Genomic DNA, 15,584 nt, shown 5'->3' with positions numbered 1-15,584 from the left:
TAGCTGAAGGTGTTAGCGTTAGCATACGTCGTGTAGCTGAAGGTGTTAGCGTTAGCATACGTCATGTAGCTGAAGGTGTTAGCGTTAGCATACGTCATGTAGCTAAACGTGTTAGCGTTAGCATACGTCATGTAGCTGAAGGTGTTAGCGTTAGCATACGTCATGTAGCTGAAGGTGTTAGCGTTAGCATACGTCATGTTGCTGAAGGTGTTAGCGTTAGCATACGTCATGTTGCTGAAGGTAACATGTTCTCTCATCTGTTATTATTTTAAACTGCATGATTAAATGTCTGTTCTTGGTCTTTGAATTTAATCAAATTAATTTCCCCAAAAATGCGTCTTATACTCCAGTGCGACTTATAGTCCTGAAAATGTGTCGTTTCAAACTCGTTTACTCCAGATACAGACGAGGTCAAAAGGCACGTTTCCACTGGCTCCGTCCCTCGTCCCGTTTGTGTGGAGTCCTTGCGTTTCCTGCACCTGACGCCACATCGTGAGGCAAATGTCGCTCTCACAAACAGAACTAAGGTTTTAAATCAAAACTGTTTTATACTTTGTAAATGACTGAGCTCGGCCTTAAAAACAGATATTTAGTAGTTCCAAGTTAACGTCATCGCTATGTGTGTGTGACTCAACTAAAGCTAACGGGTAACGACTTTTTCTAAATGTATCTCACAAATTTATGTAGCGGCTACAATGTGAGTGCTGTGCAGCGATAAACAGGAAACGGCTGATGCTAACATGCTTTGCTAGCTTTGTTTTGCTAAGGCTCGACATTTAAGTTAGCTGAATTAGACTTAAGGCCGAGCTCAGTCATTTACAAACAGACAATTAGCAGTTCCAAGTTAACGTCATCGCTATGTGTGTGCGCGACTCAGCTAAAGCCAACGCTAACAGGGAACAACTTCTGGTTCTACAGCTTTTTCTAAATGTATCTCACAAGTTTATATAACGCTAACGATGCGAGTGCCGTGCGGCGATAATCAGGAAACGGCTGATGCTAACGTGCTTTGCTAGCTTTGTGCCGCTAAGGCTGGACATATAAGTTTAGCTCGGACTTGTTTTTCAAGTCAGAGTTTGAACTGATGAATAGTGACGTTTTTTTTTACTTTTACTTGTTTTTTTCGTCACCTTTTGTCGTTATTAGTCATTGTCAGTGGCGTTTTAGTCATTTTTGTTAAGTTCTTGTGTTGCTTTTGTTGTTGACAAATGATTCTTTTGTGTTTCTCTGCTTTTTGCCTCTTGTTTTAGCCCGAGTCTGCGTTCTCTCTGGTCCAATCATCTGGCTGTGCTGTGGAGCTCCTCCCCCTGAGCTAAAGTCCACCTGGAGCCCAAGTGCCTGACCACTTTGGGAGCTAGAACCTCTCAGGGGCCACTTTTGATCCAAGAAAGGGACCAGAGACTTAAGACAGAGGGGACACTTTTGGACTGAACAGAAGCGCTCCAAAGTGAACCAGTGGAAACGTGGCTGAATTCCCCCCTTTACATTAGAACCACAGAAGTTTAACCGATGTTTAATATAATGTTCTGTTTGAATCATGCCACGGTACGACTTACTTCTCCTTCACTAATGAATAATCTCGTCAGTCAAAGCTCGATCTACGTGAAATGAGTGTTTGGTAAATATTCTAGTTCTAAAAAATAACAAATATCCGTATAATCCTGTATTTCACAGTTCATTCCGGTCTGTTCCGTCTCCTCAGACCGGACGCCGGCTCCGCAGCTCCGATCTCCTCCACGTTCGATTCACCGCCGTCCTCCAATAAAGGTATGTCCTCCTCTATGTCCGGCTCGAGCCCCGCCCCTTCCTGCTCGAGCTCCTGCTCCTCCTCCTCCTCCACCGCCGTCTCGTCTCCTTCCTCCAACGCGTCGTCTGCTTCTTGTTCGGCGGTTTGGGGCGGTTTTTCCTGCTCCTCGGCGACCGTTTCCTCCGAGATGGAGTGCATGGGCCTGGGGGGCTTTCCCGGAAGAGTCTCGTTGGCCCCCAGGGACTCGATCAGGCTGTCCAGGTTTCGTTCGCAGGAGCCGTCTAAAAAAAAATAAATAAAAAAGAAACAGACTAAACACAAGCAGAAAGTTTCAAACGGTCTCTTTTTATCTGCAAATGGACGTGCGTCAGTCCTGGACACATCTACAGCGAGGAAAGAAAGGATCTGTTCTTTAAAACTTATAAATGACGGAGGGTCTGAAATGTTCCTCGTAGGTGCATTTCTACTGTGAGGGACAGAATCTAAAAAAAATAAAATAAACGGAAATCAAATTGTATGATATTTAGATCATTTATTTGTTTGTTATTGCTGCATTAGTATTTGAACATCAGCGAGAATTCTGTCCGTCAAAGACCCGTTAGTCTGCCTTTACAAAGTCCACCTCTGCTCTACTTATTCGTCCGAATTAGCAGCACCTGTTTGAGCTCGTTAGCTGCATAAAGACCCCTGTCCACAATCAGTCCGACTCCGCCCACTGCCACGGACAAGACCCCAGAGACTGAACTGTCGACCTCCACAAGGCTGGAAAGGGCGACGGGCGATTGGCAAGCAGAAAGATCAACTGTTGGAGCGATTGTTATTGAGAAAATGGAAGAGGCTGAAGAGTGATGGCCAAATGAAGCCCCATGAACCATTTGAGGCTTTAGCCAATTGTATCGATACATAAGTCGATGCCTCAAAAGATGTTTCAGTTCCTCCACTGCGCCATCTTGTGGTAAAAAAAAATGTAATTCATGCACGTTAGTTCAGTGGCGTGTGCACAGATGACGTTACCTTGCACGTTGAGCGGGAGGATTCGTGCGTACACATGGCGTTACCTTGCACGTTGAGCGGGAGGATTCGTGCGTACACATGGCGTTACCTTGCACGTTGAGCGGGAGGATTCGTGCGTACACATGGCGTTACCTTGCACGTTGAGCGGGAGGATTCGTGCGTACACATGGCGTTACCTTGCACGTTGAGCGGGAGGATTCGTGCGTACACATGGCGTTACCTTGCACGTTGAGCGGGAGGATTCGTGCGTACACATGGCGTTACCTTGCACGTTGAGCGGGAGGATTCGTGCGTACACATGGCGTTACCTTGCACGTTGAGCGGGAGGATTCGTGCGTACACATGGCGTTACCTTGCACGTTGAGCGGGAGGATTCGTGCGTACACATGGCGTTACCTTGCACGTTGAGCGGGAGGATTCGTGCGTACACATGGCGTTACCTTGCACGTTGAGCGGGAGGATTCGTGCGTACACATGGCGTTACCTTGCACGTTGAGCGGGAGGATTCGTGCGTACACATGGCGTTACCTTGCACGTTGAGCGGGAGGATTCGTGCGTACACATGGCGTTACCTTGCACGTTGAGCGGGAGGATTCGTGCGTACACATGGCGTTACCTTGCACGTTGAGCGGGAGGATTCGTGCGTACACATGGCGTTACCTTGCACGTTGAGCGGGAGGATTCGTGCGTACACATGGCGTTACCTTGCACGTTGAGCGGGAGGATTCGTGCGTACACATGGCGTTACCTTGCACGTTGAGCGGGAGGATTCGTGCGTACACATGGCGTTACCTTGCACGTTGAGCGGGAGGATTCGTGCGTACACATGGCGTTACCTTGCACGTTGAGCGGGAGGCATTCCATCCCTCTCTTCTTCATCAGATATCGAATGGTCTGCAGCTGGTTCATGATCTCGTTCTTCTGATCCTGGGCCACCGATTTCACGCTGAACGCACACAAACACAGAGAGTCTTGTTGCCGTGACGATGCTCAAAACACTCAGAACTGTCCCAAACATGCCACAATGTCCCCTCTACAGATATAGTCATAGTTAGATCACCAAATGATATTATAAAGAGATGGTATATTGATGGTATATTGCATCTTTTTTTATAAGTTATCCGTTTTTTATGATTTACTTCTGTACCTACGTTGTGTTGCAACCCTGGAATTTCCCCATTGTAGGACAAATAAAGCCTTATCTTATCTTTTTCTCTTGTTTTGCGACTCATTCGTTCATCCATAAATCAATTAATCAGATTTCCCGCGTTCTCTCTGGTCGTCTTCTGTTTTTTTGTGCGTTTGATATTTGATTTGTCATGAACTGGATAAACATAAAAGACAATAATAGAAACCGCTATCGAGTTATCGGATTATTTAAACATCCCATACGGAGTCACATCTGACGCGAGTAGTCTGATTTCTCTCCCGCTTTAAAGGACACGGGGGAGACTGGGACACGAGGGAGACCGGGACACAAGGGAGACCGGGACACGGGGGAGACCGGGACACGGGGTAGACCGGGACACGGGGGAGACCGGGACACGGGGGAGACCGGGACATGGAGAGACTGGGACACGAGGGACACCGGGACAAAAAGACAAAAACTACCCGGTAATCGATATTATTTAAAAACTCATTGTACGTTTTCTTCCACGTACGACGCTTACTCTGAAAAATGAGCGTCAGGTTTGTCTCGCTCTGTGAAAAGGTGCTAAATCAGATCTCCTGATGGGGTGATCTGATCATGGAGGTGGAGGTGAACGGGTGGAGACGTTGCACTGACCAGTTGGTGATGGGGTCGAGCTGGGTGAGGATGGAGTTCAACATGCGCTCGGTCTGAGCCAGACGCTGCTCCAGCTCGTTCAGCTGGTTCTCTGCACAAACACGGCACGAGCGTTACACACACGCCATGTTCACAACCTGCCTCCACAAACACACACACACCACAAACACACACACCAACCACAGACACACACACCACAGACACACACACACACACACCACACACACCACAGACACCACAGACACACACACACACACACCACAGACACCACAGACACACACCTGCCTCCACACACACACACCACAGACACACACACCACAGACACACACCTGCCTCCACACACACACACCACAGACACACACCCGCCTCCACAGACACACACCCGCCTCCACAGACGCACACCCGCCTCCACAGACACACACCCGCCTCCACAGACACACACCCGCCTCCACACACACACACCCGCCTCCACACACACACACCCGCCTCCACAGACACACACCCGCCTCCACAGACACACACCCGCCTCCACACACACACACCCGCCTCCACACACACACACCCGCCTCCACAGACACCCACCCGCCTCCACAGACACACACCCGCCTCCACAGACACCCACCCGCCTCCACAGACACACACCCGCCTCCACAGACACCCACCCGCCTCCACAGACACCCACCCGCCTCCACACACACACACCCGCCTCCACACACCCGCCTCCACACACACACACCCGCCTCCACAGACACCCACCCGCCTCCACAGACACCCACCCGCCTCCACACACGCACACCCGCCTCCACAGACACACACCCGCCTCCACAGACGCACACCCGCCTCCACAGACGCACACCCGCCTCCACAGACGCACACCCGCCTCCACAGACGCACACCCGCCTCCACAGACGCACACCTGCCTCCACAGACGCACACCCGCCTCCACAGACGCACACCTGCCTCCACAGACGCACACCCGCCTCCACAGACGCACACCCGCCTCCACAGACGCACACCTGCCTCCACAGACGCACACCCGCCTCCACAGACGCACACCTGCCTCCACAGACGCACACCCGCCTCCACAGACACACACCCGCCTCCACAGACACACACCCGCCTCCACAGACACACACCCGCCTCCACAGACGCACACCCGCCTCCACAGACGCACACCCGCCTCCACAGACGCACACCCGCCTCCACAGACGCACACCTGCCTCCACAGACGCACACCCGCCTCCACAGACGCACACCTGCCTCCACAGACGCACACCCGCCTCCACAGACGCACACCTGCCTCCACAGACACACACCTGCCTCCACAGACTTCTTTGCTCCTTTCACCAGCTTCTCCTTTTGGGCCTGATCATCTGCAGACTTTATCTGAAAGAACAAAACGCAGGATGAAAGAGACAAACCAACACTCGCGCCCCAAAGAAAGACGTCCTCGAGTTCAACAAATCCTGACCGGGCAGCGAAAACTGGGAATGAATTACATTTTTTTTATTCATGTCATTATTTATTTCATTATGTATTTATTTAATTTTTTATTCAATTATATTTTAATTATTGCATTTTATTTATTTTATTTAATTTATTTACTTTATTTACATTATTTAATTTATTTTTGTTGTTTTTTTATTTTACTCATTCTATTTATTTATTTATTGTATGTATTTTACTGATTTTATGTATGTCATGTACTTTACTCATTTTATTTTACTTATTTTATTAAAATCTTACTATGCCCTTCGTTCACGATGTGACATTTATCATTGTTTATCATTATTTATTATTATTGAATTGCGGTGATAAAATGAAGTACAGACAGTATTTGTACTTCTTCTCGCAGCCTGTGGGGGCAGCAGTGTCAAGTCAGTGTAATTCTGAGTGTTGTTGGAATGAGACTCAGATCACACACCTTCATATTTGTACGGACTGATTTGGGGAAGCGAGCCTTAATTATGCTGCTCCCACAGCTTGGAACACTACAAACGGAAGACTGTGCAATGCTTTTATTCCCCTCCAGGACGATTATTTCTATTGTACATTTAGACTTTTTCAATACATTAAGAACTAAATAAAATGCTGAAAATATTTACGAACAAAATGTATAATTAATTCAAATCAGAAATTATTTTTGTTTTTCCACTGTATGCGTGACAAACCCTACACCTCAGCACGTCCCGCCCGGTTAAACGAAGGCCGCTGACTGAACACAACGGCGCCCCCTCTGGTGAGCGGAAAAGAGACCGACCTTCAGGAACTTGTAGGCGGCGAACACTCCGACCCCGATGGCGTAGAGCGGCATCAGCGTGAACACGTAGCCCTTGTTGCTGTTGCTCTTGTACTTGTCCGACTTGAGTTCCTGCTCCATCAGCGTCTTCATGTTCTGCAGGTTCTCCGCCGACTGAGCGCCGGGCGAGTTCATGTGGACGGGAGCGCCGCGCACCGCCCCGGGACCTGCCGCACACACAAGAGCTGCCGTGACTGTCGGGTTCAGCGTTCGGGGTCAGCGTTCGGGACGACACGAAGAGACAACACGAAGCGACGACACGGACCGACGACTCGGACCGACGACACGGACCGACGACTCGGACCGATGACACACACGTGTCCGCGCCAAGGATCGGCGGCATGTTCGATATCAGAATCGATATCAGCGTCGATATACCGGCGGGCGGGCGCTGCAGCCGCTCGGACCGCTTTATTTGGACGCGGTTGAGCGATTTGACAGTGAAATGAAGTGTATTTTCCAGGGCGTGACCGGACGCTCGACCACGAAGCACGAACGTAAACCTCGGAGTGTCATGTGACCCGCGGCGCGTCTGTTTCTCCGGGACAAAGGACTATTGTGCGTCCTCTGTTCTGTGTGGAGTTGATAAACACAGGATAAATATCACGAGGCAGGTGCAATATCGTGGGGATTTGTCCTGAAAATAACACAGCGTTAAACAAACTGATTTTTTTAAATAAAAGGCGTGACATGAATTATACCAACACTTGATAATCACATGAATAAGATAAAGTTAGACCTTAATCTACATCAGAACTGTTATAAAACCCCAAAGTACAATCAAGGTTTTAGTCTCAAGTTTTTTTTCTGTTGTTTTTTGGAAATAATTGCGGTTGAAATTGGTTCTGAGCCTTTTTCCTGCAAAAACCATGATGTTTTTTCCTCTTAAAACTACAACACAGTTAATAATGTGTAGCTTTGTTTCATTGAGGACAGTAATATTGATCTGAAACGGATTAAAGGTCTTAAAGGCGCGGCTGAAACGTTATCATCGAGATGATCAATTCTTTTATCTAGAACATGAGCTCGTTTCCAAGGAGATCTTTTTACCACAGACATTTCCCAACAATGGCATTGAATTTAATCCATACTTTAATTGAAAACTTTGTGAATCCAGGTCAAATAATTCAAGTAATTGTAAATAAAACTGCATTTTGAATGATTTGAGACTATAAAATGCCTGTCTGACGTAACAGCGGATTTATATAATTTGAAACTAATGTAAATTGAAGCACAAACCAATAAATAATGCCCTAACTTTGGCATTTTCACAGAATGGACACAAAAAAAACAAATGTCTGAAGGAGCAGTGCTAAAACTATAGCATCAAGCTTTTGTCACTTTTAGATTTACTCCAAATCTAAAATAAACCAAAACGTGGCACTAAATATTACTCAAGCAGGAGTAAAAGTACAACATCAGAACTTTAAAAAGTACAGCTTGTTGAAAGTACTCTCCACTTGTGGCTGAGAGAAGAGGATTACTTATAAAAGACGGAGAAAACGCAATCAAATCCGTCTTAGGACGTGAAAAGCTGATATTTAGGGGCATTTTGTGTCCTTAAACAACTAATCAACCAAGCTGGAATGTGATTCATCTTATTTTTTACAATCACAACCAAAATTTAGAGCAGTGGGCGGAGACGGGGGGTAGGTGAAATCTGTAATTTTCCATACCCGAATGCAGGACGAGGAGCGCTGAGGAGGATTATGACACCAAGGACATGGACTTTACAATAACGAGCTCCCTTTATTATTTAATTATGTTTGAAATGTACCAAGGCCGATTATTTCTACTGAGAAAAGCAGCGATAAAAGGGCAATAACGAGCTCGTTAGTCTGAGGAGACGGAAGGAACGGCTTTGAACCACAGCTTATGGACGCATTTAGGACAAAAAGCTTCTTCTTCTTCTGCACAAACCGACTCAAACTGCCGACAACTGAATTATGTTGATTATTACGTTCAGGGTTTGGAGACAAAAAGACATCACGACTAAATCAGGCAGATTTTAAAAAGTTCTTTACATTTAGATCTGTTTTTTGGACGACAGATTGACCTGAATGATCACAATTATCGATTAACCGCATAATCTTGACTTTGTTTAGACATGTCATCTGCAGAGAACCTTTCGTGAACCTAATCTTGTGGTTTAGGCCTCTACAAATATACTCTGAAATGCGTGTGATCGGCGTCTTTATATTGATGGGAGAAGAGGAGACAGGTAGTGCCAGAGCCTAATCTCACCTAAAAACCGACGTGAGCCAAAGGAAAGTGACTTTCTCAAAGTCTCAAGCCCCTCCCCCTGAGCGTTACCATGGAGATCATATCACTAACAACTGATATAATACTTAAAAGAGCTTCAATGAGCGGTCAATAAGATTACATTTATATTATTTTATCCATTTGTGGCCATTACATGTTATTCTTTATAAAACTCTGCAGTGCTGAATGGTGGGCTGTTTCATTTTCTCACAGAAATATTTGAAAGTTTAAACATTAAAAAAAACAATGTCATTTTGTTTTGTTGATAATCAGGATTAATTGAAAAATTGCGATATTTCTCGTGACTCTAACATGTGATACCGCGACATGATTATTATCGATTATGAGCCTGTTTGTGCTCAATATTACAGAGAACATGATACATAATCATCTCCATGTGATATAGTTTAACTGAGACTCCCCCAAAAGCACAATATGTCCCCTTTAGCCGCGCTGTCCGCGTGTCCGCCGCAGTGACGTGACCCTCGCCGGGCTCCGTACCTTTCCTGCTGTAGCGCGAGTCCAGGCGCGCGTCCTTGGCCCCGCTTCCTCCTCCTGCACCTCCTGCACCTCCTGCACCTCCTCCGACCCCGAACATCCTGGGGAGGACCACGAACGTGAAGAGCACCGCGGTGAACGCGAGCGCGACCTGCTGCGACGCGGATAGCACCATGGCCCGTGCGTAAAGAGCCGCGCGTAAAGAGCCGCGCGTAAAGAGCCGCGCGGAGAGACGTGCGGGGGAAATGTGTCCAAATGTGTCCAAATGTGTCCGAGTGTGTCCGAGTGTCCCGCTGAAGCCAACGCTTGTGCGCACACGGAGGAGCAGGACAGGCGCACGGGCCGTTTCTGCGGCTGCACCACAACAACAGGAGCAGGACAACCGGATGTCCGGGGATTTTCACAGTAAAAGACATTCTAATCCAGAACACAATCTCCATCAAATATGAGTTTGAGCTGTTTCCCAATAAGATTTACAGCTGTAACCAAATATACACATTTGGATTGATCAAAAATCACTTTTGGCTTTTGAAATATTAAATCAATATGGCCAGCATTGACATTTTAAAACTAAATTATATTATTAAATGTACTTTGTAACACAGATGCTTTATCTTACTTAGAACAACATAATTAACAAACTTAAACTTTAAAACATAATTTCTAAACATGACGACTTCTGCTTCTCTTCAAAGTCTGAGGCCCCGGTTTCGTTTAGTGTTTGATGATCTAATAATGGGATGTAGTGGTTCCAAACGTGAGGTCTGGGGCCACAACAAGCACAGAAAAGAAAAGTGAATTTATAATCAACTTTACAGAAATTTTGCCATTAGTTTCATCATTATTTACATTATATTTTCTTTACAACAGAGTGTTATGGTGGGACCCGGATGGGCCCCCATGGGCCCCTTAGATACGGGGGCCTCAGAGGCTCATGTGAAACAAAGACATGTCACATATTTATCCAATTTTACAGACGATGTTAAAGTGAATGAACAGAAATCCTATGGAATAATAAAAGGGACTTTATTTTGAAAGGATGATTCACTGAAACAGGAAGTGCTTTTAACAGCTGAGTTTACGTCAAACACTGGAGCTTGGCACTTGTTTAGAATGATTTAGAATCACAACCGTTTTTCTGGTAGTACTTATACTTCTCTTTGACTCTGAAGAACACTATATTTAAACAAAGAAATGAGTGAAATGAACTTCCCTGCTTCACCACTAGGTGTCAGTAAGAACCCCTCTGTAAGCGTGTCCGAGACACTTTGCTGGTTTAAAAACTCTGAAAAGGAGATGTTTTATTTTGAGAAGAAAATAGACAAAAACAGAAAATATTCCACTCTTGACATTGTTGTGGATGGAATAACGCCAGAGCCATTTCAAAGCTTTCTAACATCTAAAATCACTAAAAACCTTCTAAATAAAAAACAAAAGTTTCAGCTTCACAAAGTCAAAAGATTTGTTTTGTTTTAAATTGGTGATCGCTATGACGATGGCCCAAACCCATGGATAACGAATTAAAATGGTCAATCTGAATGATTTTATTACTCCTACATTTTATGTTGTTATATGAATATAATCCAGGCATTTAATTTAAGATAAGATAAGATATTCCTTTATTGTCCCACATGGGGAAATTTCATTGGTGCAACGCAGGAAGATACAGAGGTAGATACAGAAGAACAGATCACTTATAGGAAGTCTGAAAAAAGTTTCAATAGTTCAATAAGAAAGATGTGAAAATAGTGGAGGCAAACTTTTATTTATGTATTTATTTACTTATTGGATGAGACATGGAGACAACATTGTTGGTGGGATCATTGTGAGGAGGGGATCACCGTGACAACGCGCACATTCCGTGTCTTTGACTGGATCAGAACACGTCTATTGAACAGAACTTCCGGTGTAGGCACTTTCAGTGTAAGAGCACACATTTATATAACAGGGCAACACCCCCACATGCTCTTAACACTGTAGTCTGAGCAAATGTACCTTTATAAATATTACACGGTTTACTTGTACCACATTTACACAAATGGAGAAGTTTACAAATGTTCTTTTTGGAAAAGAACATTTGTAAACTTCTCCATTTTGAGCTTGTTGACAGACGTAGTGAAAATATCTGCCACCATGTCTGCTGTCGCACAATACTCTTTACAGATTTTCCTGTCATTGAGCGCAGACCTATTGAAATGGTACTTAATGTCAATATGCTCACACCTCTGGCGGGTCATGAGATGTTTCGATAATACTACTGCACCCTGATTATCGCCACACAAAAGAACTAATGAGTATTGACGTTCACTGTGCATTCCTGCCGTAGTTGTGTGAGGTATAAACTCTCCTGAGCGGTGGTTGCCATGGCCACTGTAATGGCAGAAAATGGGTCATGTCATGTCATTCTAATGTTGTTTTAGGCCATGACATGTCACGGAATTAATATCTTTGTTGTTCTCCTGTGTGCAGATGGGATAAGAATATGAGGTCCTGATTATACTGAATATCTACTGTCCGGCACCTCTTAATCATCAATTAATGCGTCAGGACCGGATTCAGTGTGGAAATGGTCTTTGATTAAACCTCTGAAGAGATGGCTGGAACCGTCACAGACGTGATAGTCTGGTCTATCTCTTTTTGAGCTGATTTGGGTTGTGATTATGTTATGTTTGTTACCACCTATAAAAGGTGTACTTTGTAAATTGTAAAGTTAGGTAGGGACAGAACGAACTTGTCTTAGGGAAAGTGAGGGTGTTTATCCACTGTGCACGTGAATAAACTTCCACCTTTTGAGAGAGACCGAGAGACTCTGTTTCTGCTTCAAGTTATTGCCTGGTTACTCTTTACTTGATCATTGTTTACAGGAAACTGCCGTAACAATTTTGGCGTCTTACGAACGACGGATCCTTCGGCGGCGGTCCATCTTTTCGGGGTTCGTGTGAAGCAGGGCTGGCCACCTGGAACACCACATTCCAGCCTCCACTCTCCATGGTTTGAGACGGGAGGCCTGCGTCACCGGCCCGGAGGAGGGGAGCGCCGACGTTCGGATTCGAAAACAACCACCGCGGTGAGTCTTTTTTTTGTCTCTCTCAACTAGGTCGAAATCATAGGGTATTAATCTGTTTTTGTAATTTTTTTTTTGTATTTTGTTTTACTCTCGGATCTGTTTTGAATATTTCTTGTGATATTTTGCTAAAGTTACATTTACTGGTGTCTGTAGGAGGACATTGTTTGTTTTTATAACACACTCGAGATAACCATAATCAGTCGGCAGAAGGCCACTGCAGAGAAGAGCCCACTTATTTCACTAGCTAAAGCAATTTAAAAATTGTCTTGTAGTCTAGTTTTGCCTGGGGTAAAAATAGTCTTAGCGAGTGGTGGACCCTAGACTAAAGAAGAGTGGAAGGTACGATTTAGCATAACACAGACGTGTGATTTTGACTTAACGTACGGTTACAAAATGGGGAAAAATCAATCGAAGTGTGTAAAAATTCCTGAGACACCAGTAATGTTGATAATGTCAAACAAGTATGGGGCGGAGTGTTTAGAATGCCTGCCGATTTGGACTGGAAAATATGGGTTCCCAGTAGGAGGGTCTTTAAGCATGAGTCAAATTGCAAAACTTAAAACAAACTTAGAGGAAGCACAAGAGAAGCTGTTAAAATCTAAAAAAGTATCAAGTGAGTCGGTTAAGTGGGTGCGGAAACACGAGAAGTGGGTAAAAGTGTGGGAGACGGAAGCTGAGTCACGTGAGCGAAAGAGACTATGTAAACAATTGACTGTGAAGGTTGAATGTGAGGAAGAAGGAGAGAGTCGAAAACCGCCGCAATATTCACATACTGCTGCCAACCCTTATCGCACAGCAGACACCAGCACACACACGGCTGGTGCGCGCCCACGCACACACGCACTCACACTCACACCGCCACAACTGGGAGAACGGATCACTTCGTCTATGCCTTCTCTTTATCCAGATTTGACCGGTCTTTCTGCGGCGCTGCTCGACACCGACCTGGACGCCTACCCCAGCGGTCGACCTCACCCAAACCCACCACCAGAACTCGAGGAGGACGGAGCCATAGGGGGCATCGAGCCAACGCAACCTGGACCTTACTATGCTAACGGACAACTGCCCATGGCCAATCATGGACTCAGATCACAACAAGCTCTGCCCACTCAACCATGTTTAGCTCTTCCAGCTCCTGGACATTATGGGGGGTCGGATTGACTGGCGGGGGCGGAAGGGGGCAGGTCCGAGCACGCAGCAGAGACGACTGGCTCAACGACACACGCACCGGAACAACACCCACAACAACACCTGCAAGAGGGTAACATGCACCTGGCACAACTCACACACGCAATCACCTATCTTGAGGCATGTGCAGTGGTACCGGAGGGTACCTATTCTAAAATTAGTCAAGCTAAAGCTAAATTTCCAGAGTACCAATTGAACGTTAACGGGGAAAAAATTGATTTTTTGGTGGATTCAGGGGCTACAAATTCAGTGATTAAATGTTCTGCACTAACGAAAAAACCTCGGCTGGGGGGTCGTTACACATTTTCATTATCAGCTTCTGGGGAGACAACGAAGGGGCATTTCACATCTCCTTTAACATGTTTTGATGTCAGTGGTCACTCGTTCAAACATTCATTTCTCTATTCCCCTTTGTGTCCAGTGAACTTGATAGGACGGGATCTGATGTGTCGATTAGGAATTTGCCTTATCTCCACATCAGACGGCCTGCAGGTCACAAATAACAGAGAATGGTTTAAATTTTCTGGCGGAGCGTACAGAGGCTCCTGAATATGACTATTTTTGGAAATTGTCCCCAAATTCCTCAATTCAGTTAATTTCATTAGCCTATGAGAAAGTGACACACAATGAGAATGTTGATTTCAAGGATGTGAGAAAATTGCAGTGCTCGTTTTGTTTGCCCACAGATGCAACAGAAATAGAATGTGATTTTGATGCTTGTTGGAATGAATGCTGTGAGGACTTTTTAAAGACTGAACATTTATTCTGGGGTAGAGACTTTTCTGTTGTCTCCGTGTCACTCCCCGATTCACTTAAAAACTTTAGCCTGTCAAACTCAAATCTGTATGTAGCATTATCAAAACCAAAGAATGCTAATTGGGGGGAGGTACAGGATTTTGTCCATCAATGTTTTATAGCGGAGGACTGTTCCAAACTCTAATGTGACATTTTCACGGTCTTCGGGCGCATGGCGGGTGTGTTTACAGTCGCCTCTGCATTCCTTTCGCTGTGTTTCCACTGATAAGAGATACGCTGCTCCGGGAGCGGATTGTTTTTTATCTCAGGCTGGGGCAGAGGCGATACCGGAACTAAGAAAGGTGGGGGTTGACCTGTGGGCTAAGAGTCCAACTGATGTCGGCCTGATTCGAGGTTGTCAGCCCGTGGTGATCACCCCGAAATCTGACGCTCGCCCCTGTAGACCACAATATCCTCTGCGCCCAGAGGCGGTTGAAGGTATTACTCTGGTGTTTGAAGCCCTGAGGGAGGCGGGAGTAATAGTTCCTTGTAAATCGGGGGGGGGTACGGAGCCCCATATTTCCGGTTAAAAAACAAAGCGAACCTGGGGTACCAGAGAAATGGAGGTTTACAAACGATTTGAAAGCAGTGAACGAAGCTGTTCAACCTGTCGTGGCTGTGGTGCCAAACCCATACACTATCTTATCTCAGATTCCTCCAGAGGCAAAATATTTCACAGTTGTGGATCTAGCTAATGCTTTTTTCTCTGTCCCCGTTCACCAGGATTCGCAGTTTTGGTTTGCTTTCGAGTTTCAGAATCGACTCTGGACTCTGACACGGCTGTGTCAGGGGTTCGTGCATTCTCCAACATGGTACAATGCAGCGCTGCGAGATTCATTGGCTCCCTTGCGACTGGCACCAGGTAGCTGCCTGCTACAATATGTGGATGACATATTGTTGTGCTCGCAAACCGAGGACCAATGTAAAC

General features: G+C 45.7%; 1 protein-coding gene across 1 annotated transcript; it reads right to left on the bottom strand.

Moving 5' to 3' along the window:
* Nucleotides 1-1,238: 1,238 nt before the first annotated feature.
* On the bottom strand, nt 1,239-9,850 carry LOC140367007 (uncharacterized). Its single transcript, XM_072453293.1, has 6 exons — nt 9,610-9,850; nt 6,808-7,013; nt 5,864-5,933; nt 4,548-4,638; nt 3,598-3,707; nt 1,239-2,028 (listed from the first exon to the last, which is right to left on the bottom strand). Exons 1-6 carry the CDS (start codon nt 9,779-9,781, stop codon nt 1,676-1,678), a joined length of 1,002 nt encoding a protein of 333 aa, XP_072309394.1. The 5' UTR covers nt 9,782-9,850; the 3' UTR covers nt 1,239-1,675.
* Nucleotides 9,851-15,584: the final 5,734 nt, after the last annotated feature.

The sequence above is a fragment of the Eucyclogobius newberryi genome, unplaced genomic scaffold (genome assembly GCF_026437365.1).
Source record: "Eucyclogobius newberryi isolate DKJ021-1_F unplaced genomic scaffold, fEucNew1.0.hap1 SCAF_2, whole genome shotgun sequence".
Classification (NCBI taxonomy): Eukaryota; Metazoa; Chordata; class Actinopteri; order Gobiiformes; family Gobiidae; genus Eucyclogobius; species Eucyclogobius newberryi.
This window is presented reverse-complemented; position numbering and strand designations above follow the sequence as displayed.

Bases quoted from the DNA above. Each gene is read 5' to 3' on its own strand.
- LOC140367007 (XM_072453293.1), bottom strand. From the start codon at position 9,781: ATGGTGCTATCCGCGTCGCAGCAGGTCGCGCTCGCGTTCACCGCGGTG. The intron at 7,014-9,609 runs GTACGGAGCCCG...TGTGTGCGGCAG, and splicing joins CTCGCGCTACAGCAGGAAAG to GTCCCGGGGCGGTGCGCGGC. The intron at 4,639-5,863 runs GTGTGTGTCTGT...GTGTTTGTGCAG, and splicing joins AAAGAAGTCTGTGGAGGCAG to AGAACCAGCTGAACGAGCTG.